Source organism: Rhinolophus sinicus, chromosome 5, assembly GCF_057876585.1.
Source record: "Rhinolophus sinicus isolate RSI-liver-muscle chromosome 5, RSI-T2T, whole genome shotgun sequence".
NCBI lineage: Eukaryota > Metazoa > Chordata > Mammalia > Chiroptera > Rhinolophidae > Rhinolophus > Rhinolophus sinicus.
Genome location: NC_142505.1, coordinates 43,259,223 through 43,286,553, shown reverse-complemented (window position 1 = coordinate 43,286,553; position 27,331 = coordinate 43,259,223). Strand labels below are relative to the sequence as shown.

Here is a 27,331-nt window from a genome sequence, read left to right as displayed (position 1 = left end):
TTCTGGGTGTGTCACTTGGTTTCCTGCTCTGCATATGGGCTGGTGTGAGTTCGGTGTAATGTTGGTGTGAGTCCGGTGAACGTACCCGGATCTGAAAGCGTCCAGCTAAAGATGGCAATGGTGAGCAGAAGGGCGCGGCCCTCCCGGATCCCGGTGCGCGGACGCCCCCAAACCTCACAGAAGGCCAGGCCCAGGAACTGCGCCTTGCCTGAACTTCGCGCTCTTTGGACTCACGTGAGTGTCTCCGCCCCGCCTCTCTTTCGACCAATGGTCGAGTTTCATAAGGCGTAGGGTCCCGCCTCCCAGCCTCCTGACCAACAGTTGAGCTCCGTCTTGCTCGGAGTCCCGCCCCTCGCCGATTGGAGCAATGGGCGTCCTTCGTCCGGCTCAGGGCCCGCCCCCGCCGCACGCCGGGCCGCGGGCCGCAGGGCTCGTTCCGGGAGGCGGGCGCAGCGGAGGCCAGTGTGGTCGGATCTCGGGCGGAGTCCGGTCCGGGGCCGCAGGACTGGGCGGGCTGCGAGCGGGTGGCCGGGGCGGAACGTCCGGGCCGTGGGGGAGGTGGGACCGACGTCTGGGCTGCGGCGCAGGGACACAAGGGGCGGCCGGGTGGTGTCCTGAGGCGGCGGACTCCGGCGCCGCCGGCTGCTGAGGGGCGGCTCGCGCCCCTTCCGGCCCGTGCTGGTCGGCGGGGCCGCGGGAACAGGGCGGGCCGCGCGCCGATCCAGCCCTGCGGCCCGCCATCGGTGATCCAGGCCTCCGGGCCGCGCGCCCGCCGAAGGGCTGCGGGTCCGGCCGCCATGTGTGGACCTTAAAGCGCCAGTCTTGAAGCGCTTTGACATCTCTGAAGGGCTTTGCGTTGCAAACTAAATCGAAGCTCTTTGTAGTCCCGGAAGCGCTTTGACATCTCCGAGGTAGCGCTGTGCAAACTGAAGCGTTTGGTAATCGCGGAAGCACGTTGTGGGCTTGGAAATCGAACCGGAGCCTTTAGTAAATCTTGCAGCGTTCTGACTTCTTGGAAGCGCTTTGGAATCGCAAACAGTCGAAGCGCTTTGGCATCTCTGAAACCTAGAGACCTGTGATGGGCAGTGGAAAGAAGGGGGAAAGGTCAGTAGGGCCAGCCCCTGGCTCTGACCTGGCTTGCCCTCGCCCCGGGGACCCCGAGATGGCGGGAGTGTGAGGACGGGTAGCTGGGAAGGGTGGTGTTGGATTCCAGCCCGCCTCTTTACCTTGCAGGTGCCCATGGCGTCGGAGAGGCGCAAGGTCAAGTACCACTGGAGTAGCACTTCGGAAGGGTGTTCCCGCAAGCGCAGCTGCCTCCGGGAGACCAGTGATGTGGCCCCCTCCAGACGGCCAGCCCCTAGCTCTGCGTCGCGTTCTGGAGGGGCCAGCAGCCCCAAGCGCCTGAAAGCCCAGAAGGAGGACGATGTGGCCTGTACACCAAGGTTGTCTTGGGACTCATCCCGCCGCAGAAATTCTTCCTCCTCTTCCTCCCATTCCTCTGGCCCAGGTGTGGACGGGGCTGCCTCCAAAGGCAGCCTGATTCGGAGCACACGGGCGTTCCTTTCCTCAGGGGGATCTCTGCGCCCTGCCAACCCCTCTCTAGAAGACATGGCTTCTCTAGAGGAGGAAGCCTGCAGCCTTAAGGTAGGTGGCAGCAACGCCTTGCAACCGGTGAAGCCCATTCCAGGTGGCTTGAGATATTGGGAATAGGAATTTGGGTAGAAAGAGGCTAAAAAAGATCATATCCTTTAAGATCTCTGGGGTCTTCCCAGAGCTCTCTTTTGTGCTAACATGGAAGACGAAGCCCTTGGTCAGGGGGTGGGCTAAAGTTCCTTAGAGAGATAGTTTTCAAACCTGGCTGCACTTTGTAACTACTTGGAAAGCTTTAAAATGCTTATGGCTGCCTCCCACCCTGAGTTAATTGGGCTAGGGTGTAGGTAGTCTGGGCTTCCACATTTTTACATGCTCCTCAGGTAATTGTAATGTGCATCCAGGTTGGAGAATCACTGCAGTAGTAGGGGGATTGCATGCTCAAGAGACACCGATGTATTTTAGTTGTAAATTGAAGGAATTGTGGTCTTGTACTTTGAACCACTCTGAATCACTGAACCAGGGAATAAAATTTGGTTCTGGGTGTGGCTTATCACCAAAGTTAGGGTTTCCAGCATATTGGAGTTCTGGTTGGTGGGGCCAGGGGCTTGTTTTGTAGGTTAAACGTTTTGTTTCATCAATGGGAACACACAGGAGGGTTTCTAAGTATTTCTACTTCACAGGAGGTACGTTTCCTTCACTCAGTCATTTTATATTAACCTCTTTTTAAAAAACGAATAAAATTTTCCCGGTGTGTGTGTGTGTGTGTGTGTGTGTGTGTGTGTGTGTAAGTGTAACGTGAGTCTCTTGTAAATAGCAGCAAATACAGTTCAGTCTCTTGTAGTCTGCTGTTTTCCTGTTAGAGTAGAGCGACCACTAGCTAATGTCACCGGCCATACTGTTCAAGCTTCATCCACTCATTCAATCAAGTTTTGAACAAATGTTTATCGAGGGCCTAACTTGTGCCAGGCAGTGTTTTAGTTGCTTGGAGTTCTTCAGTGACAAAACAAAGATCACTGCCCTCTTAGAGTTTGCATTGTAGGTTTTGGAGCTCTGGGCTTTAAAAGGTGAGGAGGAGTTTGCATGTAGAGGAATGGAGAAAAAGTCTATTTGGGGGAAGAGGGGCTGTCCCTAGAGAAAAGTTATTTTACAAACGCAATAAAAACAAGGTCCCAAGGAAAGTGGGTTTGTCTTTAAGTCTTTGCTCAGTGGTTTTCCATGTGGAACTGAGAAATGAGGCTGTCTTTGGCTTTTGATGCTACCTAGGGAACCTTGGATGAAGTGCCCCAGGTGTTTTCAGTGCGGCCCTGGAAGAACTCGTGTATGAGTGGGCACCTGGATTTTTTGTAATGGTGAATTTAAAAGCTTTGTCTTAATATTACTCATATGTAAATCAGGTGAATATGGGACTTTGCTCATACCTTGTCATTAATCCTTGATATAAGTTCAGTGGATTTGGTTACAGCATAAAATAATATTGTCATGCAGGGTGTCAGGCGGGGTCTCTGGTCCCACTCCCCACATAAAAATGCAGGATATGGCTAGGCCAAAAAGGAACACCTACGGAGCCATAGATAGGGGAGTCATACCACTATAGTCTGCTTCTCTCTGCAATCCGCGCTTGCTAGCTCAGCCACCATCTCCTTGCTAGCCCCCATTTTCTGTTAGCGTAACCACAGCAGTTATATTAGTGGCCAATGGCTCACTGGTTACAGAGAGCCTGGAAACTGCACTCCTGGCTCTGTCCCCACACTCCACCCCTACAGAGTCTCGCCTCACTATCTGCGCAACAAGCGTCATCCGCAAGGGGCCCTGTGCAAGGAGCCTGGAGGTGAATGCAATATCCTAGACACAGCCAGACTCTCTGGGCACAGCCAGGGTTTCTCAGAGCACCACCAGTGCTTCTGGGCACAGCCAGACTTCCTGGGCTCAGCCAGGGTTCTCAGGGCACTGCCACTCTCTCCAGGCCTCTCAGGGTACCATGCTGGAACAACAGCGGCTCATAGTCAAGGTGCTTACATATTCTCGACAACGGCCGGTCGAGACACAAAAGCAAACCTGCCAGTTCCACTACATGGTGGTATGTTCCCAAGCAAACAGTCAAGCGGTCCATTAAATTAGGGATGGAAGGCAATTCCCCACAGTCCATAGTCATTTGCCAGGGCTGCGCATTGGCCCCACAATGTGTGCCCTCCCCGCAGGGCGAGGGCTCCAGGTCCTCCCCAACCTGGGGGTGAGGGCCTCAGCAAGAACTTCCCAGCCCACAGGGCCACAACAACCTTCTCTTTCTCCGGCCTGTGATGGTTAGGGAACCATCGACGTCTTCCCACCCCTCGACAGGGGTCCAGCTCTCCGGCAGCTGCTTCTCCTGGTCTTCCTGAGACTGAGTGTTCAGAGGCACAAACTGCTCCACCACTCTTCGGAGAGCTTTGGCTGGCACCGTACCCTGCTCGTTGCGCCATGTGTCGTGCAGGGTGTCAGGCGGGGTCTCTAGTTCCACTCCCCACATAAGAACGCAGGATATGGTGAGGCCAGAAAGGAACACCCATGGAGCCATAGATAGGGGAGTCACACCACTGTACTCCGCTCCTCTCTGCAGTCCTCTCTTGCTAGCTCAGCCACCATCTCCTTGCTAGCCCCCATTTGCTGCTAGCGCAGTCATGGCAGTTATATTAGTGGCCAATGGCTCACTGGTTACAGCTGACGGCCAACTAGCCACCGCTGACAGCCATCCAGTCACGGTTGATGGCCATTTACTACCCAAGTGAGCACCTTTCCACGTGAGAGCGAGAGGCTGGAAACTGCACTCCTGGCTCTGTCCCCACAGATATCAATTGATTAAATTTAACTTCAATGACAATTACAGGTAGAGTGAAGCCTGGTATTACCAGGTTTCTCCGAAAATAAGACCTAGCCGGACAGTCAGCTCTAAGGCCTTTTTTGGAGCAAAAGTTAATATAAGACCCGGTATCATACCATATCATATCATACCCGGTCTTATGTTATAGTAAAGTAAGATCGGGTCTTGTATTAATTTTTGCTCCAAAAGAGACATTAGAGCTGATTGTCTGACTAGGTCTTATTTTCTGAGAAATATGGTAGGAGGGGTAGAAAATTAATCTTGCTTAGTCTTTCAGGGGTGCTGCATTCCTGGCTCAGGCTGTCTGTCTTGCAGCCCTGGAACCCCAGTTTTAGGGCGTGGCCTCTAAGCCAGGTGTGTCTCATCCTAGCACGAACCCACTCTTCTCTCATTTAGCTCTAAGGGGCCTTGTTCTGCCAAAATCAATTTAATGGCTAGCTGTAGGGCAATGGCAGTCCAGGCTCGTCTCAGATGTCCTCATGTTCACCAATGCCTTGCTTTGGGTCAGTGAGCTCTTAAGGGTTCTTGTGTCCCAAGCACTCTGTCCGCTTTTGGAGCCATGAAATGGCGTCTAAGGAGCACACATGGTTGGAAAAGTCATGAGACTGTCTCATGATGTGTTATGGTGGAGCAAAGAGGCCAGAATGGAGTCTGGAGAGCTAGGTAAGGGACAAATTGCTGCAGGGTTTTATTAGCCAAGGAAATCTGGATTTTATTCTAAGCCATTAGAGTTTATACAGGACTACACAGAAGGAAGGCAGATTTGCATTTTTGAAAGATCACTCATCTCATGTTGAATGAAGTTAGAATGTGAGGATGTTGATATTAGTAATCCTAACTGTCCATCTCTAGCACTGCTAAGGGTTCTCCCTGGCGTGTGTGTGTTTGAAAACAAGGTGTACAGTACTTTACTCATCTTGATGAATTAGAAAGTGCCTCTTATCTTCCCGTCAGTCTGTACTTCTTCCCCCTGTCTCTGCAGTCATGTGTGAACTTCTTTGGCTAGTAAGTCCCAAGTCCTGACAGCAAGCACAGCGGGGGGCACTCACAAAAATGGTGTGTTCTCCCCTAGGTCCTGCCACTGTTCCCGCATCACTCTTCTGCCCACGCATCCACCTGTCCTGTTTGCTGGTGACTTTTGAGGGGCACATACTTGGCTTTGTGTGTGGTCACCCCTCCCACCTTCCCATTGCCTCAGCACAGAGGGCTCTGTGCCACGTCAGAATATTCAGGGGGCAGATACTTGGCTTAGCTCGTTGTGGCTGCTGCGACAAAGTGCCACAGACTGGGTAGCTTAGAAACAACAGACATTTATTTCTCACAGTTCTGGAGGCTGGAAGTCTGAGATCAGGGTACCTGAATGGTCAGGTGAGGGCTCTCTTCGGGTTGCAGACTTCTCATTTGTCCTCACATGGCAGGGGTCAGGGGAGCTCTCTTGGGGCCTCTTTATAAGAACACTAATCCTATTCATAATGGCTTCACTTTTGTGACCTAATCACTTCCCAAAGGCTCTACCTAATGCCAGCACGTTGGGATCAGATTTCAACATATGAATTTGGGGCGGGGGCGGGGAGGATGCATTCAGACCACAGCTAGACTGGGCATTTTGGAATCACGAGCGATCTCTGCTGGCCAGCCTCACAGCGTTTGCTCATTATCACCTCTAGGACAATTGTATGAGAGGTTTCCTCAAATTCTAGGGGTGGCTGATGACCTTTGTTTCTAGAGAAGGTTAAATGTGCCTATTATGAGCACCTTCACCTACCTTATATTTAGTCCTTATGACATGTAAATTTTTACATTCAATATGGAATAGGGAAGGAAGAGTGGAAGGGATAATTTTAACATTTATGATGTGATAGACCTTGATCAAATATGATTCTCAATGTTTGACCTATAGACTCTTATATAACCCTCAGAGTCTTGTGAAATACGTAGTATTACCTTTACATATCGGTTAACAATTATTTGAGCACCTACTATGCGTAGGCACTGGGAAAATGAGCCTCAGAAAGGTTAAGTACCTTGACCAAGGCCGTGCAGCTTGTACACAGCAGAACGGTGATGTCCTCTAGATCCATCTGACTTCAGAGCAGGGCTCTTTCCACGGCCGCCCTCTGGAGCCCTGCTCTGTCCTGGCCCAGTGTCCGCTGAGGGATGGAGAGATGAGTAAGGCAAGGGCCTCTCCTTGAGGAGCTCTTTGCAGGGCGACAGCCCACACGGAAGAAATCATGATGGATCTTCACTGTCGAATGCTACAGCTTCCACGTGTGATCCCGTTTCCTGCCTCTTCCCCTCGTGCTTGGCTGGAAGTCTTGTTTAGAGGCAAGATGTGCAACAAATAAGGCAGCGGTTGACAGACTGAAAAGTCATTCATCACAGTGCAGTGTGTGGAGTTTGTAATAGCGATATTTGAAGTACTAAGGGTCAGGAATGAGTGACACACCATAGGGCAATTCCTCACAGAAGAGGTGTCATTTGTGTTCTGGGGGACAGGAGGAAAGGACATTTCAGGCAACAGGAACAATGTGTGTCCAGAAAGTGTCAGGAAATATGGCTGGTCTGAAGTGCTTTGGCCACTACTGGTTCCTGTGCGTCCTCCTTCCCCTCCTCTCCAGCAGCTTCCTTCATTCCCCAGACACCTGGTGTGTGGAGAAAGGTAGGAGATGCTGCTGGGAAAGCAGGATGAGGGCCAGCCTGGGAATGGCTTCTGATGTCATGCTCAGGAGTTTGGGATGTATTCTGTAGGCAAATGGAGAGCCATTGAAGGGTTTTAAGCAGCAGCGTGACATTCCCCTCACTGTAGGGAAAGGATGGGAGGGAGTAGGCAGGGAACTGGTTAGGAACGATTGAAGTTGTTCAGGCTCGCGGGGATGAGCGCTGGGATGACGTCACCACTTGATCTTTCCCTTCTGCCCCCAGAGATGCGCAGTTCACCAAGCAGTACTGCCAGGAAAAAATGAAATCTCTCCTTTATGAAGCTAGGCCGTTTGTTTCCGCTCTTGTACTTTCTGTCTAATCTGTGCCTTTATAGCCTCCTGTCCACTGTGGAAACCCTTCTATGGTGATCTGGATTCACCTTAGTTCCTTATGGTGTTTAGCATCTCAGCCTTTGATACTGTTTCTCCATTTTCATATTTTTGCTACTCTCCCTTGGTTTCAGTATGTTAGGGAGAACTTGCATTTGAATCCGGGTTCTGCCACTTATAGTCCATGTCCCTTTCTGTAAAGAGGGGTGACAGCTATGGCAGCTCTGTAAATTGTAAGTCCATATGAAAATATAAAAGGTATGTTATTCTATTCTTAACCTTTTCCCCCACAGGTACAGTCCTGGTCTTCTCTGCCAGGTTTGCAAACTGGCGGTCCTTAGGCTTAGTGTGGCCTACTAGGTCCTCACAGTATTTAATGTAAAATTTTACAAAGTTCACATTAAAAATATATGCCTCCAGTCCAAATGTCCACCTTGAACTCAAGACTTGAGTAACCTCCTCACCGTCCCCATTTTCTACTTCCTTTCCTGTTTTATTTTTCTCCCTGGCACTTTTCACTCTCTAACATACATACTGCTTTTCCTCTGGTTTTCCCTTCCCTCACCAACTAGAATATAAACTCCAGGAAGCAGGCATCTTTGTATGTTTTATTGAATGCTAAACCCTCAGATCCAGGACAGTGCCTGCTGCGCGTAGTAAGTGCTCAACAAATACTTGCTGACTGGATGAAAAATGCATTTAATTTGAGTAAAATCTGGTTTTACTTGAAAAACCAGAATCTATACCTCTGGGTGTGTCCTGCCAAGTGGCTGCTGGTGGCTTGAGTTGAGGAGCTGTTGCCATTCAGAGGTGCAGGGGCTCCTCAGTTTGCTGTAGACCACAGCGTCCCGGGTCATTTTACACCTGGCTTGGGGGAGCAAGCTAGGGGCAGCTTGGCCCACAGGCAGAGATGGGGAAGTCACGGAAGGGATGTTGGGCTTTAAAGCATAAAACGAGTGAAGCAAGGGTATTGCAAGCAGGGGGAAATGGGATGTGCCTGTGACAATGTATCAGGGTGTGATGGTCCGAGGATGGCAGGTGGTTGGTGGCAGTCAGAGAAGTGGGTAGCGAGAAGTGGGCTGAGAAGTTGTGGCTGTGTCCTGTAGGGCAGGCCCAGGGAACCTTCAAGTTTATTTTTAATATTTATTATTAGACTTTCTTAAATATGAAAAGGTATAAAGGAAAAAAAATGGCCCGTAACCTCCTTTCCCAGATAATCCCTGTAGACATTTTTAAAAAATATTTTGTTCCCTATAGACATTTTTAAAAATATTTTTTTCTTTTTCAGTGACAGTTGACATATAATATATTAGTTTCAGGTGTACAATATAGGGATTAGATATTAATGTAACTTACAAAGTGAGCACTCCAATAAATCTAGTACCCATCTGACACTGTGCATAGTTATTACAATATTATTGACTATATTCCCTATGCTGTACTTCACATCCCCATGACTGTTTTGTATCTACCAATTTGTGCTTCTTAATCCATAACCCCAAACCCCCTCCCATTTGGCAGCCATCAGAATGTTCTCTGTATCTATGTTTGTTTTGTTTGTTTTATTTTGCTTTTCAGATTCCACATATAAGTGAAATCATACAGTATTTGTCTTCCTTTGTCTGACTTATTTCACTTAGCATAGTACCCTCTGGGTCCATCCATGTTATTGAAGAAGGCAAGATTTCATTCATCTTTATGGCTAAGTAATATTCCACTGTTTATATGTACCACTTCTTTATCCATTCATCTGTTGATGGACACTTAGGTTGCTTTCATATCTTGGCTACTGTAAATGAACATATGGATGCATATCTTTTCGAATGAGTATTCTGTATTTCTTTGGATAAATACCCAGAAGTGGAATTACTGGGTCCTTCTTTGTTTCTTGTTATATGTAGCCTTTGTTTTAAAGTCTTATTTTGTATGGTGTAAATATTGCTGCCTCACCTTGTTTTTCATTTCTGTTTTCATGAAATATCTTTTTCCATTCCTTTCAGGCTGTGTGTATCTTTTGATCTGAAGTACGTCTTTTGTAGGCAGCATATGTAAGGGTTTAGTTTTCTTATCCATTTAGCCAACCTATGTCTTTTGATTGGAACATTTAATCCATTTACATTTAAAGCAAATTTTGATATATAGTTATTGCCGTTTTAGTATCCCCATTTTTTATCTTTTTTCCTTCTTCTTAAAGAAGTCCCTGTAACATTTCTTGTAATGCTGGCTTGGTGGTGATGAACTCCTTTAGTTTTTCTTGTCTGGTAAGCTCTTTATCTGTCCTTCGATTCTAAATGATAGCTTTTCTGGGTGGAGTAATCTTGGCTGTAGGTCCTTGCTTTTCATCACTTTGAATATTTCCTGCCAATCCCTTCTGGCCTGCAAAGTTTCTGTTGAGAAATCAGTCTGAATGGGAGCTCCCTTGTAGGTAACTTAACTGCATTTCTCTTGCTGCTTTTAAGATGCTCTTTGTAATTAACCTTTGGCATTTTAATTATGGTGTGTGTTGGTGTGGGCCTTCTTGAGGTCATCTTATTTGGGACTCTCTGTGCTGCCTGTGCTTGTATGTCTACTTCCTTCACCGGTTAGAGAAGTTTTTCGTAATTATCTCTTCAAATAGATTTTTCAATTTCTTTCTCTCTTCTCCTTATGGTACCTTTATGATGCAAATGTTGTTAATGCTTGATATTGTCCCAGAGGCCCCTGAAACTATCCTCATTTCTTTGTAATTCTTTCTTCTTTTGGCTGTTCTGATTGGGTGTTTTCTGCCACCATATGTTCCAAACCACTGATTCAATCCTCTGTTTCATCTAATCTGTTGATTCCCTCTAATGTATTCTTCATTTCAGTTATTGTATTCTTAATTTCTGACCAGTTCTTTTTTTGTGTTTTGTATCTCCTTTTTTAAAAAAACTTTTATTTAAGTGTGTTTTTCCAGGACCTATCAGCTCCAAGTCAAGTAGTTGTTTCAGTCTAGTTGTGGAGGGTGCAGCTCACACTGGCCCATGTGGGGATCGAACTGGCAACCTTGTTGTTAAGAGCACCGTGCTCTAACCATCTGAGCTAACCGGCTGCCCCTCTATCTCTATTTTTATGTTTCCTATCTCTGTTGACGTTCTCCCTGAAATCACATGCCCAGTGTTTTGAACTCTGCATCTGGTAGATTTGCTTGGCTCATTTTGTTTAGTTCTGTTTCTGGAGCATTGTTCTGTTCTTTCATTTGTCTCGTCATTTTGGCTGCCTCTCTGTATTTGTTTCTAAGTATTAGGTAGAGTGGCTATGTCTCCCAGTCTTGGTAGAGTGGCCTTATGTAGTAGGTGTCCCATGGGGCCCCGTGGCACAGTCTCCCTGGTCACCTGAACTGGATGCTCCAGGTGTGTCCCTTGTGTGGATTGTGTGTGTCCTCTTGTTGTAGTTGAACCTTGATTGCTGTTGACATCAATAGGAGGGATTGATCTTCGGGCTGATTGGTTGTGAGGACTGGCAGTGACCATAGTGGGGGAGCTGTTGTGCAGGGGCTGACACTGTGGAGTAGGACTCACGTTAGCAGGGCTGTGGTGCCTGCCCAGTGTGCCCTTTGGGTGTGTCATTTGTGGAGGTAGTTGGGTGGTGCTCTGATGTGATCTGAAGCTGGCTACCAGGTATGTTGGTTCTGGGGCCTCTTGGGAGGGCCTCTGGTGCAGGTCAGGGTCAGCTGTTGCCTGTGCCCTTCCTGGGGTCACTTGGTATGAGCTACAAAATGATCTGCAGATGGTTGCCATGAGTACTGGGCTTGGAGGTGCCTGGGAGAGACTAAGCTGTGAACTGAGGCTGGCTGCTGCTAGTGCTCAGCTTGGGGCTGCTCAGGAAGAGGTCCGGGGCATGCTAAGGCCAGATGCTGCTTGTTTTGGGGTTTGTGAACCTTTGATAGATTTTAGGAAAGTCCACAGCATGAGCCAAGACAGGCTGTTTGTATGGAAAAGCCACTGGAAGCAGCTTGGGTGGGCCCACAAGTTGGGTGGGGTGGGGTCTCAGGGAATCATCAAGGAGGGGCAAAGGGTGTTAGTTAGGTTGATGGAAACTCAGATTTGGTGCCTGCCTGCTTGTGCAGGCTGGGTTGGGGTGGGCTCAACAAAGGAACAGTGGCTTCTGCTAGCATTTCTGTCTTAGAGAAAGGTGCCTCTCCAGCCCTGCCCTGAAGCTGGACAATTCAGTTACTCCCTATATGTCCCTGGTGTCTATCGAGTTGCTTCCCCAGTGCTGGAGCCCAGAGTGAGTGAGTCCATCAGAGAGTATGTTTATGCGCGTGCCCTTTGAGAGAACACCTGGGATTCCAGTAGACCTCTGCCTACTCAGCCATAATCGCCTCTGGATTTCACAGTCAGAAGTTATGGGTACTTATCTCCCTGGCACTGGAATCCTGGGCTGTGGAGCCTGGTGTGGGGCTGGGACTCCTCACTCCCCAGGGGGGACCTCCACAGCCGAGAAATCCCTCCTGATTTTTAATTGGCACATGTGGATGTGGGGCTAGCCCGTTCTGCGTCTCCATCCCTCCTACTAGTCTGGAAGTGGCTTCTTCTGGTATATCCTTAGTTATAGGACTTCTGTTCAATGAGACTTCAGGTGATTCTCAATGATGGTTGTTCTATAGTTTAGTTGTAATTTCGATGTGATTGTGGGAGGATGCGAGCACAGGGTTGACCTACTCTGCTATCTTGACCTGGAAACTGACAATTAAAACAACATGTTTAACATGTTAGAAAATTCAGAGATATTAAAAATAAAAGTAAAAGCCACCTTTTCTGTCCATCTCCCCAAAGTTAATAGCTGTCAACAATTTGAGTACTTCTAGGAAAAAAATATTGTGCCTATACTGCTATCTAGATTTATATATATATCCCAAAAGGCTTAATGATTTACTTTATAAACAAAGATACTATGTGCTTCTTGGGAAAAAAATTCAAATAATACAAGAAGCATATAAAATAAGAGCTTAAGCCTCTTATCCTTTCCCCTTGATCCCCAAAAATATTCATTAGAAACAGTTTGTTTTTCAGACTTTGTTTGCAAATGTATATGTGTAAGGCAGTTTTGTCATTTCAAACGTGAGATTACACTGCGCTTGTTAGCTACTTTTCACTCTTACTGTGTTGTGTGGACATCAGAGCTTCCTCATTCTTTTTAAAAGCTGTGTCGTGTTTATTTAACTGCTCCCTTATTGATGGACATCTCTTGGAGTAGACTGTACTTTTCCTCAGTAGAGGAAAAGGATTAGCAGCTTAGTGTGGAGTTCCTTTCTTTAATTATATGTGCATTTGAGAGGAATTTAATATAAACGAATTATAAGTGCAAGTTGTAGGGGCTGTAGAATGCCTTGGGATAGTGGTCAATCCAGGTCACAGCTGGGTGTGTGTGGAGTTCACTGCTTTTGGGATGGTTCTGGGGAAGCTTTAGGAGCATTCTTAAACCACGCTGGAAGTAGACTGGATCTGAGTTTCACAGCACATTAACATTGCGAGCAAATAGTCTAGCTTCTTCCCTGTGGACTCCTGGAATGAATGGGTACAGAGGGGCAAAGAAGAAAGGGGCTGAGACTTCACCTGTATTTGTGTTGAGATTTGGGGTCAGGGGGTAGTTAGGATCTCTTGATTGACTGTGGTGCAGTCTCTGGGAGATGGGGCACCTTCCAACGCCAAGATTTTGATTTGGGGGAAGGAGTTTGCAGAGAACTTCAGGGAGGCTCAGGGTATACCGTGTTTCCCCTAAAATAAGACCTAACTGGAAAATAAGCCCTAGCATGATTTTTCAGGATGACATCCCCTGAACATAAGCCCGAAAGCATCTTTTGGAGCAAACCTTAATATAAGACCCGGTCTTATTTTCGGGGAAACACGGTAGTGGGAAGCACACAACTCTCAGGAGTGAGGAGATCAGCGTCTACTCCTCACGGGGCGCTTGGGATTCTGTGACTCTTAGCTGTGGGATTGGGTTGCTGGTTTCGAGGGTCCCTTCCAGTACTGAAATGTTGATCTTCTGTTTTGCCTCTGTGTGTTCTGAAGGACGTGATTGTCCTCGCCCTCAAGGAGCTTGCAGTTTAGTGTTAGTAGACTGTTGATCTCTCAGCTCATTCCTTCCACTTCTGTATGAGGATATCTCATGAGCATGAGAAAGTGAATATTAAGAAATGGCAGTAGTTCAGTCTTGTGCACTGGCACTTCTCAGTGCATGGTATGGAAATCACTACGCAGAGAAAATCTGTGTCTTAGCCACTATTACTTTCCCTTTGATTGGCGGAGCCCCCACTGATTCTCATTTGCCAAGTGCTTCATGTATGAAATCACCCTTTCATGATCTTTGTTTTTCTTCCAGGTTGATTCCAAAGATAGTTCTCGTAATTCCATGAACTCTGAGTTTGCAGCTGAAGCTGAGGGTCAGAGTGATACAATTGAGGATCCAAACAAAACTCAGAAAAAGAAGAGAGATAGACTTCGAGACCAAGGGTCCACAATGATCTATCTGAAGGCTCTCCAGGGCATCCTGGGAAAGTCAATGCCGAAAAGGAAGGGAGAGGCTGCCACGAGGGCAAAAGCAAGCACGGGAGAGCATCCCAGCCGTGGAGAAGTACCAACCAGGAGTGGTACTGTGTCTGCGCCTCCAAAAGAGAAAGAGTCAACCCCAGAGGTCAGAGTAAAGGAGGAGAAGGCTGTGCTGGAGAGGAGCAGCTTCTGTGACCGGAGAGTGGTGATAGACCCCCAGGAGAAACCCAGCAAGGAACCTCTTGTGGAGCGAAGGACAGTGATTGACAAGTGCTCTCCACCCCTGGAGTTTTTGGATGACTCCGACTCTCATTCCGAAAGCCACAAGGTGCGTGTGCTCACGCCATCCCGGGGTTGTTAGTGCTCTTGGTGAAATGCAGTATTTGGTCTTTCTCGTTTGATCCTAAGTGGTACTCATTAGAAACAGTACTTTACTTAAGCAGAACTCCAGGAAAAAATTGATGGTTCACTTTCAACATACCTTTCAGAGTTATTAAGAAACTTCAATTCAGTGCTCTCCTTGGTTTTTTTTTTGAGGATTTATATGTTTGTTAGGATATGGGTTTGTCTGCTGTACAAAGGCCAAAATAACAGTGGCTTAAAGAAAATAGACGTTTGGCTTAAGGGGGATGGCGCCCCAGTGTCAGGGACCCTGGGCCTTCTTTCCTGCTGCTCTGCTGCTCCTCAGTGCAGTTTCCATCTTGTGGTCTGAGATGGTTACTCTGACAGGATTCTAGAGCACAGTGCATTGACTGACAGTCCCGCCAGTAGGACGGGGAGGAGAGAAACGTATACTCCTCTTTTAAGAGCTTGGCTCAGAAGTTGTCCACACGGTATCTGCTCAGATCTATTGAGAAGGATCTGCAAGAGAGTCTAGAAAATGAATTTCCATCTGAGCTGACTCACACCCAGACAAACTTCTGTTGCTATAGAAGGAGAGAATGATATTGGAGGGAAAGTAGTCATTTTTAACATAGCTTCTAATTGGGGGTGGGGAAGCCTTCCTCTGCCCTCATTTCTGCTCATCTTGTACTGTTGCTCCCCAGAAGCAGTCCCTTTCATCTCTTTTAGCTTTTTCTTCCATATTTCTAAGTAATTTTGCTTATTGGTTTTCCAATTGTAGACATCTGTGGACTTACTACTCTGGAAGATGAAAATTTAGTTTTCTGCATTTCAGTGGCACCCACACCCATAAATATATTCATTCCCTCCCCTTCCTGCAGCTCCCTGTGTTGTTGTCATACAATTTTTGATTAAATCTATTTAAGATTTATTATCATCATGTTCATTTTCTTTCTTGTAGAAGTTTGTTTTCCTTTGGGTTCATCAGTACTTTGGGCTCCCAATTGGATAGTTTTCTGTGTACCTATCACTAATTCATCCTCAAACTGCTAGTGCCACAAAATTGTTCTCAATATTGTCAAAGTAAGTAATTTGTCTCATTTTTTTCCTTGGAAGTGTATCTCCCTTAATTATTTTCTTAGGATTCCTTTTTTTTAGTTTTCTTTTCTTTTTTTTCTTCTCTGCTTTCTTTATGAGTATTTAAGGTGAGTGTATATAATGGTAATACTTTTTTGTTTCATTTTTGACATACTTAATTTCTAAGAACTCTGGTTTAGGTTTTTAAGTATTCCTTTCTTTGAACTCTTGTTTTGAGGTTATAATACCTTCTCTTGTTTCTCTGAGAATATTAATTATACATTTATTTTGAAGTTATCGTCTGCTTTCTACACTACTTTTTCTACTTTTTCTCTGAGTTTCATTCTGGTTCTTTGTTTTATTTCCTAAATATTTTGGTTTCTATCTTTTGTGGTAGGGCTTTCCTTAGATGTCTTGGCTATCTGTTCATATTTAAAGATGAAGCATTAAAAAGCTGATTGGAAGTTCTGAGTGCATGGATGGGCTTATCAGATGCTGGCTTCAGTGTAGAGTGGTGGCTTTGGGTAATTTTTTGGGCTCCCAATTGGATCTGTAGCTTGATCCTCAGAGGCTGCCCAGTGTCCCCTGGGAGAAACCCTCCATTCTGCCTGGGAGGCACACTCTGGCTGCTGGTGCTCTGGGAGTCAGTTTGAGAGAGAGGCCTGGTTCTCACTGTTCAGCGTGTGATGGTCCCTCCACTTGTCTATGCATCTGTTGTCCCTGATTATTCTACAGGCTCCTTGGTTTAACTTTTCCAACTGTGAACCTTAGTCTTGCTGGGTGGGCAAAGGGCAGACCCACCTGTATAGGATGGGTGCAGGGAGCTGGAGATCGAACTTCACAGACTTCTAACTCATTCTCCTATTGTCATCTCCACCTTCACCTTCATTTTGAGAAGTCTGGTATCTCCAATTCCTGAGTCTTTTCTGGAATCCTGTAGTGTGAGTCAGCCTGTTTGTGGGTTTCAGGTTTTTGGCCATCTGTAATCCGCTTATCCAATAACTGTTCATTTCTCTGCTTTCTAGCATCTAAATTTTGTTTAATTTGCTTTGCTGTTTATTCTACTGTGTTTCCCTGAAAATAAGACCTAACCGGATGATCAGCTCTAATGCGTTTTATGGAGCAAAAATTAATATAAAATATTATAGAAGACCCGGTCTTATAGCAAAATAAGACTGGGTCTTATAATAATTTTTGCTCCAAAAGACGCATGGGAGCTGATCGTCCGGCTAGGTCTTATTTTCAGGGAAACACGGTATATGCTTTCTCTTTGTAGGTTTATGCCCTTTCAAGTCCATTTCCTATATTTTTCAAAGGGTTTTTTGTCAGGAAGGACAAAAGCCACATATGCTATGTTTAACTGGAAAGCCCAAAATCAGTAGGGTTTGTAACTTATTCTTTCCACTAAATACATAAAGACTGTTTCCTGTGTAATGTACGTCATCATCTTGTTTGGCTGCTTAGAATTCCATTGTATGGATGACCTTCCCAAACTTATTATATACCCAGATTTCTATTTAACAGACTGAACATTGAGATTGTCTCTGTTAAGTATATATTTGGAGGCAGCGTGACATGGTAGGTAAGCATATGAGTGCTGGGATCAGATAGGTAGGGTTCAAATCTTGGTGCTGCTACCTGAACTATGGGCGTGAGAAAGTCATTTAACCTCTGGGAGCCCCAGTTTCTTCCTCTGTGTAAAAAGACATCGTTAAATGTTACCACAGATACGTGGAAGTTTGTACAGGTTCAGCAAACTTTGTCTATAAAGGATAAATAATAAATATTTTAGGCTTTATGGGCAATATGGCCTCTGTTGTTAACTATTCAATTCTGCTGTAGCAGCATGAAAGCAACCATATTTAAGTGAATTGCCTGACTGTTCTGATAAAACTTTATTTACACCAACAGGCAGTGCGTTGGATTTGGCTTGTGGGCCACAATTTACTGAACCCTGAATTAACACGTGAAAACACTTTGCTCAGTGCTGAGTGTATAGTACCCTCAATAAATGTAACTTTAACTTTTGCCATATGGGCTTCAACCTAAGGCAGGCTTGAATATAGGTCTTCTCCCACTTTCCCAAAAAGAAAATCCAAAAACCTTTTCTTGGCCAGCTTGACTATATAAAGCCTTTCAGGGACTCAGATGACACGATTGTAAGTCTGTTTATGGTATTTATTTCTAGTTACATGTGCATTGTTTCCCTTTTTTTAATTTTTGTTACACATGCATTTTTGAAATCACTTTTTCTCCCACTCTCCTATTTTTTCCCACTCTCACATGTCATTACACCTTTTCACATGTGCCTTTGACATGGTCAGAATTACATGGAGAATTAGATACAGATTCCTTGGCTCCGCTCTGGACTTATTGAATCACAATATCTCAGGGCCAGGTGGGCCTTAAAAAGCTGTGTTTTTAAAAGGCCTGGTTCTGATGTGAAGCTAATTTCAGGAACCATTGTACCATGCAGTCTACAAATTCATTCAACAAATGTTTATGAGCACGCACTATATACCAGGCACCGTTCTGGGTGTGTGGGAGACCGCAGTGAAGAAAATAAAAGTTGGTGGCTGTGGAATTTACGATTCAGCAGTGCTAGTTTGATTTAACGCCATGCACAGTTGTTCTAGTGACCGTGGTACCTGGTGGTATCAAAGAACCATTTTATTTTGCTCTCAATTTTGAGTCAAGAATCCAGGAATGTCTACATTGGGCAGGACTTGCTTGAGGGGGGTCTCTCACGTGGTTCCATTTAGATGTCAGGAGGGCTACAGTCGGAAAGCTCAACAGAGTTAGGCATCCAGGGTGCTCAGCACACGTCGCGCGTTTGGTGCTGGCGCCTGCGTGTGGCCTCCAGTGTGTGGTCTGGGTGGTGACTTCCTATGTGGGGTGGCTTCCCCCCGAGGGGCGAGCTGAAAGAAGCGGGGGAAGTAACAAGGCTGTCTGGCCTCGCTGTGGGAGTTGCATAGTATCTCACTGCTGCATTCTGTTGGTTACAGGTAAGTCACTAGGTTGGCCCAGGTTCGAGGGGTCACACATCCCACCTTTCAGTGGGAGTAGTGTCAGGGAAGTTGAGGACACATCTTAAAGCTGCCACAGTGGTGTGGTTTTTGCATTTGGAATGTATTAGAGACATGTTATTAGAGATGAGATGCCTGGCACTGCTTTTATCCGAAATCCCTTATTACGTAGTATGTTCTAGAGAGCAGTTTTTCTCAAAGAAGGGTCAGTTAGAAAGGAATGCAGGTATCGCATCCCCTTTAAGGATGGTATTATGAGTTTATTCCCTGAACATGATTTGACTATTCACAGCTGTAACCTGGCTCACTTTCTGGAAATTATAAGGAAATCAGGTGACAAAGTGAGCTAACGAGCCAGTGCAAAGCCTTCACCATGGCCAAAAAACAAGCCAGAGTTTATGTTGTACAGCGGAGCGAGTATGGGAGGCTGTCTTCACACAGGAAGGCTCACCCTTTGTTGTTTCTCTTCTGCAGCCTAAAGAAAGGGAGGTGGTGATAGAACACACCTCTTCTGGAAGCGACTGGTCCGATGTGGATGACGTCTCCTCAGTCAGATTCTCTCAGGAGGAGCCTGTCTCACTGAAACTCTCAGCAGTTCCAGAGCCTTCTGCCTTCCCCACGGACTATGTCATGTACCCGGCCCACTTGTATAGTAGTCCTTGGTGTGACTATGCTAGCTATTGGACCAGCAGTCCCAAGCCTTCTAGCTACCCCTCCATGGGCAGCAGCAGCAGCGACACATTGCAGGCTGGGAGGGGCAGCAGGGGCCTCCTGAGTGATTATTCCCCCAGTTCTACAGTGAGCTCCCAAAACGCCTCCAGAGACTTGGAGGCGACCGAGGAAGGCAGATCCCAGAGTTCTCGTTCATTTCGTTTCTCCAGAAGCTTCGAAGAAGAGGTCAAGGAGAAAAGAGCATTCCAGGAGGAAATGCCACCCCGTTCTTGTGAAGGACACACATCTAGCTCCCTGCCCAGGAGCCATCGGGAGCCAAGTCTGGAGGAGGGTTTCATTGATACCCATTGTCACTTGGACATGCTCTATTCTAAGTTGTCTTTCAAAGGGACCTTTAGCAAATTCAGAAAAATTTATAGCAGCTCCTTCCCTAAGGAATTTCAGGGCTGCATCTCTGACTTCTGTGATCCCAGGACACTGACAGATTGCCTGTGGGAGGAGCTGTTGAAAGAGGATCTGGTTTGGGGGGCTTTTGGCTGTCACCCTCATTTTGCACGTTACTACAGTGAGAGTCAAGAAAGAAATCTTTTGCAAGCTTTAAGGCACCCCAAGGCTGTGGCATTTGGGGAAATGGGTTTGGATTACTCTTATAAGTGCACCACGCCTGTCCCAGAACAGCACAAGGTAATGAGGTTCTCTTTAGCTCGCTTACGGTTTTCATTCCTCTTTTAGTTATTGTAATCGAACAATAAGGGTTCTATTTTGGGAACTAAAGAATTTAGAATCCCGAAAAATTTAATTGCTCGTATTCAGACCATGATGTTATTTCTCAAATTCTTCACCAGCTATTTCTTTCAGCTTTGTTATGTGAGAGCGGCGGGATAGGGTACTTCATGACTTCTTATGACTAACGATGCAAGTGTCAAAGCACTTGTTTTCCTTCCTTCTTGGGAAGCAACAAATGTTGTATTTGTTTAATTAAATAATATATTTTTATTCTGATTTTAAAGTTAAGTATGCCCATTGCAGAGTATTTGGGAAATACAAAAAGGTGTAAAGAAGATCATTTCTCATTCCACCAGAGATAACGACTATTACCATCTTAATATTTTTCCCTCCCAGTGTCTTTTGAGCATGGAGATTTGGCAGGATAAGAGTAGTTGTAGCGTTTTAATGGAAGTTTCTGATTTAGAAAAGAGCAGGACAGGGAGAACTACCCTCCCACTTCATCACTGCCTGCATTGCCAGGCGACTTTGCTGTGTGCTGCTGACACCTGTTAGTTAGGTCTGGGTCTGCACGCCTCACAGGCTCCAGGCCTCAGCAAGTGTGTGTGGATTCCCGCCTGGGCAGTTTGGCACACCAGCTGTCCCTTTGGTGTGGTCACCAGCCTCCATAGTGCATTGATACTGGCGTGTGTGGTGAACTGCGAATTAAGAGAAACACTCTTCCAGAGTAATGGTTTCTTTGTTTTCCTTTGATCAAAGAAAATTCAGGGATGGTGTGATGGTCTCCTGAAGCAGAAGGCTCCAGATCTTTATAGCCCTTTAGGAGGTGGAGATTTTGATTTGAATACAATTGTCCGTGAGAGCCAGTAAGCATGCCAGGCTTCACAGTTAATTTCCATAAGAAACAGCCTCAGGTGTGCAGATATGTCCAAAGCATCTTCTTTCAGATGAGTTTGCTGGGACTTATTAAGGTTACTAAGTTCAGAACAGAGTGATTTTGACCTGAGGATCTACATTTAGACAGGTGGGTGAGATTTTATTTGTGTGAATGTTTTCAGTTTTTGACTTAATTAAATTGTTAGTATAAGTAGTGTTCTACTCAGAATTAGGTGTGTTCTTTACATTCAAACAACCTCTTGCCTATCCAGAGTTCCTTTTCATTACTAGTAACACTAGGAAGCTTACAATTTCTGGTTTGAGGTGGTAACTTAGCCAGAAATGAATGGAAAAATGGCTAAATCTGAAGACAGGAAAAGATAGATTTTTAAGAAAGACAAATACTTAATATTCTGCTTTCCCAACTGGTTTCTATGGCTCAGGGCAGGTGTGGTATGGAAAGAGGAAGAGTTTGAAAATGTGTACAGTAAGGTGACTGGAAGGAGACAGAGGAGTATTATGCTTAATTGTATAGATGATGTTTATTGAATGCCTACTGTGTGCCAGGAAGTATGCTAAGTATTTCACAGTAACTTTTCTCTTTATTAAATCATCGTGGTATCAGATCTGTACATAGAGGTCTGTCCCTAGGGCGTGCCACTGCACAACCAGACTTGCAGTTGTAATACAGGGTGATAAAAAGAATCTTGCAGTATCACGTGGCTTGGTGAGATGGGATTCAAGACTGGAAAATGGCCATGCAGAGGAAATAAACTGCTGGCAGGGGGAGGGCAGAACTGCACGTAGAGGAGAGGAAGGTAAGATTTTTCTTAGAGCACTAGATGCTCGTTGGCTGGATGGAGGAAGTGGAAGCCATGTTCTTGAAGTAAATCTCAATTTGGGCGGCTGCACTAGTTGGATGTCTGCGGGGAGTCACATTGGCCTAAAAGCAGAGTGGTTGGCAAATTCTTGATGTGTCCTGCTGAATATTTTCTCTGAGAAAGGAAGAAGAAAAACCTATAGAAGGACCATATTTTGCCAAGTGAGAGAGTGCCAGCTCTGGCTTGTTATAAGAAAGAGCTTGATTTCTTTTACCTAATATTTTGCGGAAGGATTGGAAAATAGAGAAAAGCAAAAGAATTGAGAAAAAATATCACTAGTTATCCTGCTACCCAGAGCAAACCACTGTTAACTTTTCCTTGTCTGTGTGTTCATTGATTTAACCATGGACCTTCCTATTTCATTCCTAAGAGTTAGGTCCTGGATCGTTTGTGTGTGGGTTGCACACATCAGCCAGTATGACTATCAGAACTCTTGGTTTCTGGAGTTCCCAAGCCAGGGTGAATAGACTCCTCCTGCTGAGCCAGGCGGCTTCTGTCTGTACTTGTGTTTGACCGGAGTTAATTACTGAGGTAATGAGTATGCAAGAGCTGCCCGGGGCCACCCACAGGAGAGACTGATGAACTCTGCAGTCCCTGGAAATAATGGATCAGTGGGGAACCCGAGCTCATGCAGGCAGAAGAGAGTAATTATGCTGAGTAAATAATTCATCTGCACTTCATTCACTCCGGTTCTTTTTCATTTTTCATCTGCGTTGCGCTAGATAGCTCTAACCCAGCCAGAAGGTCCCGCCTGCTAACAACTCTTCCATTTAACGTTTTTGAAATTCAGATGTGTTTTACAAAACATTGTATTTTTAATGCTATTGTCCCTTAGAGAATCACAAGCGATAATTGGTGGCAAGTCTTACAAACATCTGTCATAGAATCAAGGAAATGTGTGTGTTTGTGTGCTTTTTAAAAAAGAAATTAGGAAACTTAAAAAAAGAAATTGTTTTGAATGATTTTTCTACTTGTGGAAATATTCTTGTTTCATTAAATATACTTTGAAAACTACACTGTTTAAACCCTATGGCTGTAGTAGTTTACCCTAAGGAATAATTGTTTTATAAGCAGGAATTGCATGTTGGAATTAGAATCTCCTGCAACTTCCTGCCTCTGTAGGGGCCCAAGGAGGGCAGATGTGTTGGGGAGGGATCCATCCAGCTGTAGATATTGCATCTAGTCCGTCTTTAAAGCCCCTACCAAGCATTCTATGATTTTGGTTCTTATGGTCATTTCCCTTTAGTTGAAAACAGAGATTAAGCAAGAGTTACATCAGAATTGGTATTGGCTCAATGCTACTATTTTGAGAAGAGGTAGCACAAGTGTTAGACTTGAAAATATCATTCTCAACTGAATATCACCTGACTCAAATTACAAAAAGCATCTTATACGATATTAAAAATGCAAACGTGAATTATATTCCACAATTGAAAAAAACTACTCATGGAAACATTAAGTTTAAGATGAGGTAATTTGTAATGAATTAATATTTTTGTTCTTTGTTCTAAACCTGAACTTGTTAGAGGAAAGAATTAAGTTCTAGCCCTACTTTTTTCATTTAAGTACTTAACAATACATGTATTTTACTAATGAAGATTTAAAAATAGCTAGAGTTAAAAAAAAAAGACAAAATATAGTGTATCTGTAGGTATTCACCTAAAAGAATATCTGATTGTGGTTGAATGGAGAAAATACATGCAGTATTTATTCTTTCAACAAATATTTGAGCACCTTCTGAAAGCTAGGCATTGTGCATATAGCAAGGGTGCCAAAAAAATGTATACGAGTAGACACTTTGGTCAACGTTGCTCAAGCAGTAGTTAGCCTTAATCAGAAGTGTCTGGAAGCTGACTGTAACCACTTTGAGCACCTCTTGTAATTGCAGAAGTCAATGTGACTTGTATTCATCTTTTGTTATTGGTATATATTATTACAATTTTAGTACAGTTTTTTCCTTTCTTAAAATGTGTATACATTTATTTTGGTGCGTGTGCACGCGCACACACACAACTCTGCCTAGGAGAAGGTGTGGAAGGTGATTACCTCTTGGGAGTAGAGGTGGAGACAGGAGAAGGACATTGAACTTGTACTTTATGTTCCTGAGCCACGCCCTGCCCCTGCAGCGCTAAATGAACATTGCATGAACATTGCATAGCGGTTGCTCTGTGGGCTGCCTGGATTCAGAATTCAATGGTGGCCCTACAGCTTCCCAGCTGCATGTTACTTGACCTCACTTGGAGCCTCAGTTTCTTCAACTGCATGATGGGCTAAGAGCAGTACCCATCTCAGGGTGCTTGTGAGGACTACAGGTTATAATGCACCTGAAGTGCTTTGAGCTCTACCTGGCTCAGTAGTAAGACCCAGTAAGCCTTAGCTATTATTGTACATTATAGTTTAAAAACACAGAGTTGGAGACGTGGGGCTGCCCATTGGACTGGCTGTTCTGGAGGTAACAGACTTCTGAAGTGGCCCTAACCTACCAGTGGTGTCACTTTGTCTTCTCCCAGGTATTTGAGAGACAGCTGCAGCTGGCCGTGTCTCTAAAGAAGCCCTTGGTGATCCACTGCCGAGAAGCTGACGAAGATCTGCTGAGCATCATGAAAAGATTTGTGCCCTCAGACTACAAGATCCATAGGTCAGGAGGCTGGGGCTTCAGTGGGCAGATGAAATGAACACCTCCCTCTGTCTAGGATGTTACTTGGGAAAATGAAAACTCAGTAGGAGAACATGGATAATAGTACATATTTATGTAGTATTTTTTTCTAAAGATTAAGTATTAGGGTGAACCATATGAAGTTTCTGATATTTGGCCATTTTTTACTTACAAAAGGGCAACTTCATGTGGTTTGACTAATACCCTCAATCACCATTGAGCAAGAAGGGGGCCTTTCGTGACCCCTGGCCCAGGTGGCAGGCTAGAATGGAGTCTCAGTTCTCAGAAATGAGCAGTATTGATCTTGGGAGAGGCTGCTGTGAGGTCTAGTGACTTAGCACACAGAGAACATTCCAGAGCGACTGAAAAGAAATTGGCCTGTTTTGAATTTGAAAGCTCATTCAAGTCCAGGCTGTGTTTTATCTGAATGGTGTCTAGGGCTTCTTAAGTTCAGTTTGGTAAACTCTCTGATCTCCAACTGTGTGCCCGTCCTGGGCATTGACTTGGGGGCAATCGGGAGGATTGTGGGAGACAGATAAGTCATCTGCTGACTTGGAGAGAGAGTGTGGAGCTGAGGTGGGCAGAAGGTGCTGGGAGAGCCAGAGGGGCCATTAGCTAAGCCTGGCCAGAAAGCGGTCAGCAGGCAGGGCCTGGGCTGGCTCTTCCAGCACAGGGTGATGGGTGAGATGTGTTAACTGAAAAAGCGGAGTGTCGAGCCCAAATCAGGTCTTGACAGGTGGGTGAGGGGGTGGGGCTGTCAGGCCTCTAGGCCATGTCTTTTGGGTGATGAGGCAGAGAGTGACGCCTCTGACCTGGCTGTGGTAGCACCTACCACAGAAGAGTCCCAGCCACTTGGCCCTTCTGGGTTGGTTAGTTGGTTTTTCAATGCTTCCTTTGGGCTGACTTGAAAGGAACACTAATGGATGGTAGGTAGACAGGGCTAAGATGGTCCAACGAGGTGTGGCTGGAGGAAACCCTGAATTTTCAGATTGGTTAACAATATATATATTGTACTAGGACATGAGCAGCCATTAAGAGAAGAAAATTCACCTGTAGTCCTACTCCCCGATATTTTTTCCCCCCTTGGAGTTCATTTGACTACATGGACATATTGTTATCTACTGTACTTGTAATCTTAGAGGGGGCACAGTTTTCAGTTCTGCTTCTCGTTCCGTGTTATGAGCATACCTTACCCCTGTACTGTTGCTGTATATTCTTTGTGGTGATTATTTCAAGTGGCTGTATAGTATTCTGTGGTGTAGTGGGGTGATTGGTGAGCCTCACTCACCAAGAGTCAGGGTGGGTCTGACTGTGTTAGAGCCAGCTCTCATTTGTGTTTACTGTGGAGTCCTCCCCTTGGAGGCAGTCATTTTATTCCTGGAAATGTATCCACAGAAAATGATTTAAAAGGGGTAATATGTTTAGAGGGCGTGGGGGGTACGGCTACAATGTGGATTCTGAGAGCGCTGATCTGGACTTCTCCTTCCAGGCATTGCTTCACTGGCAGCTACCCGGTCATCGAGCCCCTGCTGAAGCACTTTCCCAACTTGTCTGTGGGCTTCACGGCCGTCCTGACGTACTCCTCCGCCTGGGAGGCCCGGGACGCTCTGAAACAGATCCCGCTGGAGAGGATCATCGTAGAAACTGACGCCCCCTACTTCCTGCCTCGACAGGTAGGGGTGTCTGCAGGCTGAGTTGAGGCCCTGAGGAGAGGGTGGGGCGGTGGGTGATCACCCTTACAAGGTTTGCAGGGCCAGAGCTCCAGTGACTTCCAGGTCCCACCCTTGGCTGTGTAGATGTCTCCTTGTTGTTGCTCTGCAGAACCAAAAGTCTAGGGGGCTGAGAAGCTGAAGGGTAACCACTCTCTTCCAGGCAGTGCAAAGCCCTACCCTGTAGAGGGTAGTCCAAGGAAGCGTGGGACCCTGCTCACCCAGAGCCCCCCATGACTAGGACTCTCCCTGCACCTGCAGGTAAAGGGGTCTCTACAGGGCAGCCCCAAAGAGGTCCTTACTGGGGAAGGGCCGGGGAGGGAGCTCTGTGTAATGACTGTGTACAGAAGGCACAGCGATGTTCTGAATGCTTGATGTCTTCCAGGTTCCCAGAAGCCTTTGCCAGTACGCCCACCCGGGCCTGGCCTTGCATACAGTTCGAGAGATTGCCAGGGTCAAAGATCAGCCGCTCTCCCGCACCTTGGCCGCTCTGCGTGAGAACACCAGTCGCCTCTACAATCTTTAAGCAGAGAGACTGCAGTCAGGAGTCTCGCATAAAAGGTCATAAAATTCACATGTATGTTTTTTAAAAATCAGGACAAAAATGTCTTTTGCTGCATTATCTTAATGACCAGCATGAGCATTAAGCCTGATTTGTCTTGAGTGAACTTGGTTTGGAAACTTCTTTTCTCTTCTCTGCCCTCCAGGATGACCAGTGGCCTGACAGAACATGGGCTGGGTTTCAGCTCTGCCCGGGTCCGAGGACGAGGACGTGTTTGGAGAGCCCACTGGAAGGGAGAAAACCAGGCGGGAGGCAGGGTGTTTTCCTTGAAACCTCATCATAAGGCTCTGCTTCTGGCTACTGGGTGGGTGGGTGGGGTGCAGTGGAGTGGGATGAGGGGTAGGGTTTGCCTCCCAGCTGCAATGCTCCAGGGCAGTCAGGGAAGAAGAGAAAGACTGGTAGGAGGGTGCAGCAAGTTTGCCAGCCCAGGTCCCTGTCCTCTGCAGCCTGTGTGTTTGAGCAGTCTGTGAATAAAGTCACCCTCCTACTCGTCTAAGCACATGCCAGTGTGTAACTTGGTTCCTGGTCTCCGTTCTAAGAATGAATGAACTAGTGGGAAATCTCCTGTGGGGGACCTTTGCTGGAGACCCGTCTCAGAGGTTTATTTTCCTGCAATCAGTGGAGTCACCCCTCTTCCTTCCCTGGATAACTGTTCAACGTGGCTGTTGCTGTGTCAGCTCTGCATCGGCGCAGGTGGAAGGACCTCAGCTGCTGGTCTCCCTGGTTCCACTGCTATTGATACAGAGGGGCGCTCGTTGTCCAGGGAGAGTCCTGGCTGATGCAGGTCTGGACAGATTGGGGGACACAAGGAAG

General features: G+C 46.0%; 1 protein-coding gene across 2 annotated transcripts; it reads left to right on the top strand.

The window, feature by feature from the left end:
• The first annotated feature begins 393 nt into the window (after window positions 1-393).
• On the top strand, window positions 394-27,019 carry TATDN2 (TatD DNase domain containing 2). 2 transcript variants are annotated; one of them, XR_002137438.3, is made up of 8 exons: window positions 394-1,104; window positions 1,234-1,644; window positions 13,825-14,319; window positions 18,911-19,792; window positions 24,102-24,229; window positions 25,737-25,920; window positions 26,120-26,217; window positions 26,342-26,478. XR_002137438.3 is itself a non-coding variant. In XM_019732669.3 (8 exons), exons 2-7 carry the CDS (start codon window positions 1,240-1,242, stop codon window positions 26,480-26,482), a joined length of 2,235 nt encoding a protein of 744 aa, XP_019588228.2. In that variant the 5' UTR covers window positions 394-1,104; window positions 1,234-1,239; the 3' UTR covers window positions 26,483-26,517; window positions 26,664-27,019. The 2 variants fall into 2 exon arrangements, 1 of the variants encoding a protein (XP_019588228.2); XM_019732669.3 differs by lacking the exon at window positions 26,120-26,217 and adding an exon at window positions 26,664-27,019 and having other exon boundaries at window positions 26,342-26,517.
• The last annotated feature ends 312 nt before the right edge of the window (window positions 27,020-27,331 follow it).

Coding starts and splice junctions, on each gene's coding strand:
- TATDN2 (XM_019732669.3), top strand. CDS start 1,240: ATGGCGTCGGAGAGGCGCAAGGTCAAGTACCACTGGAGTAGCACTTCG. Junction 1,645..13,824: donor AGGAAGCCTGCAGCCTTAAG/GTAGGTGGCAGC, acceptor TTTTTCTTCCAG/GTTGATTCCAAAGATAGTTC. Junction 24,230..25,736: donor TCAGACTACAAGATCCATAG/GTCAGGAGGCTG, acceptor TTCTCCTTCCAG/GCATTGCTTCACTGGCAGCT.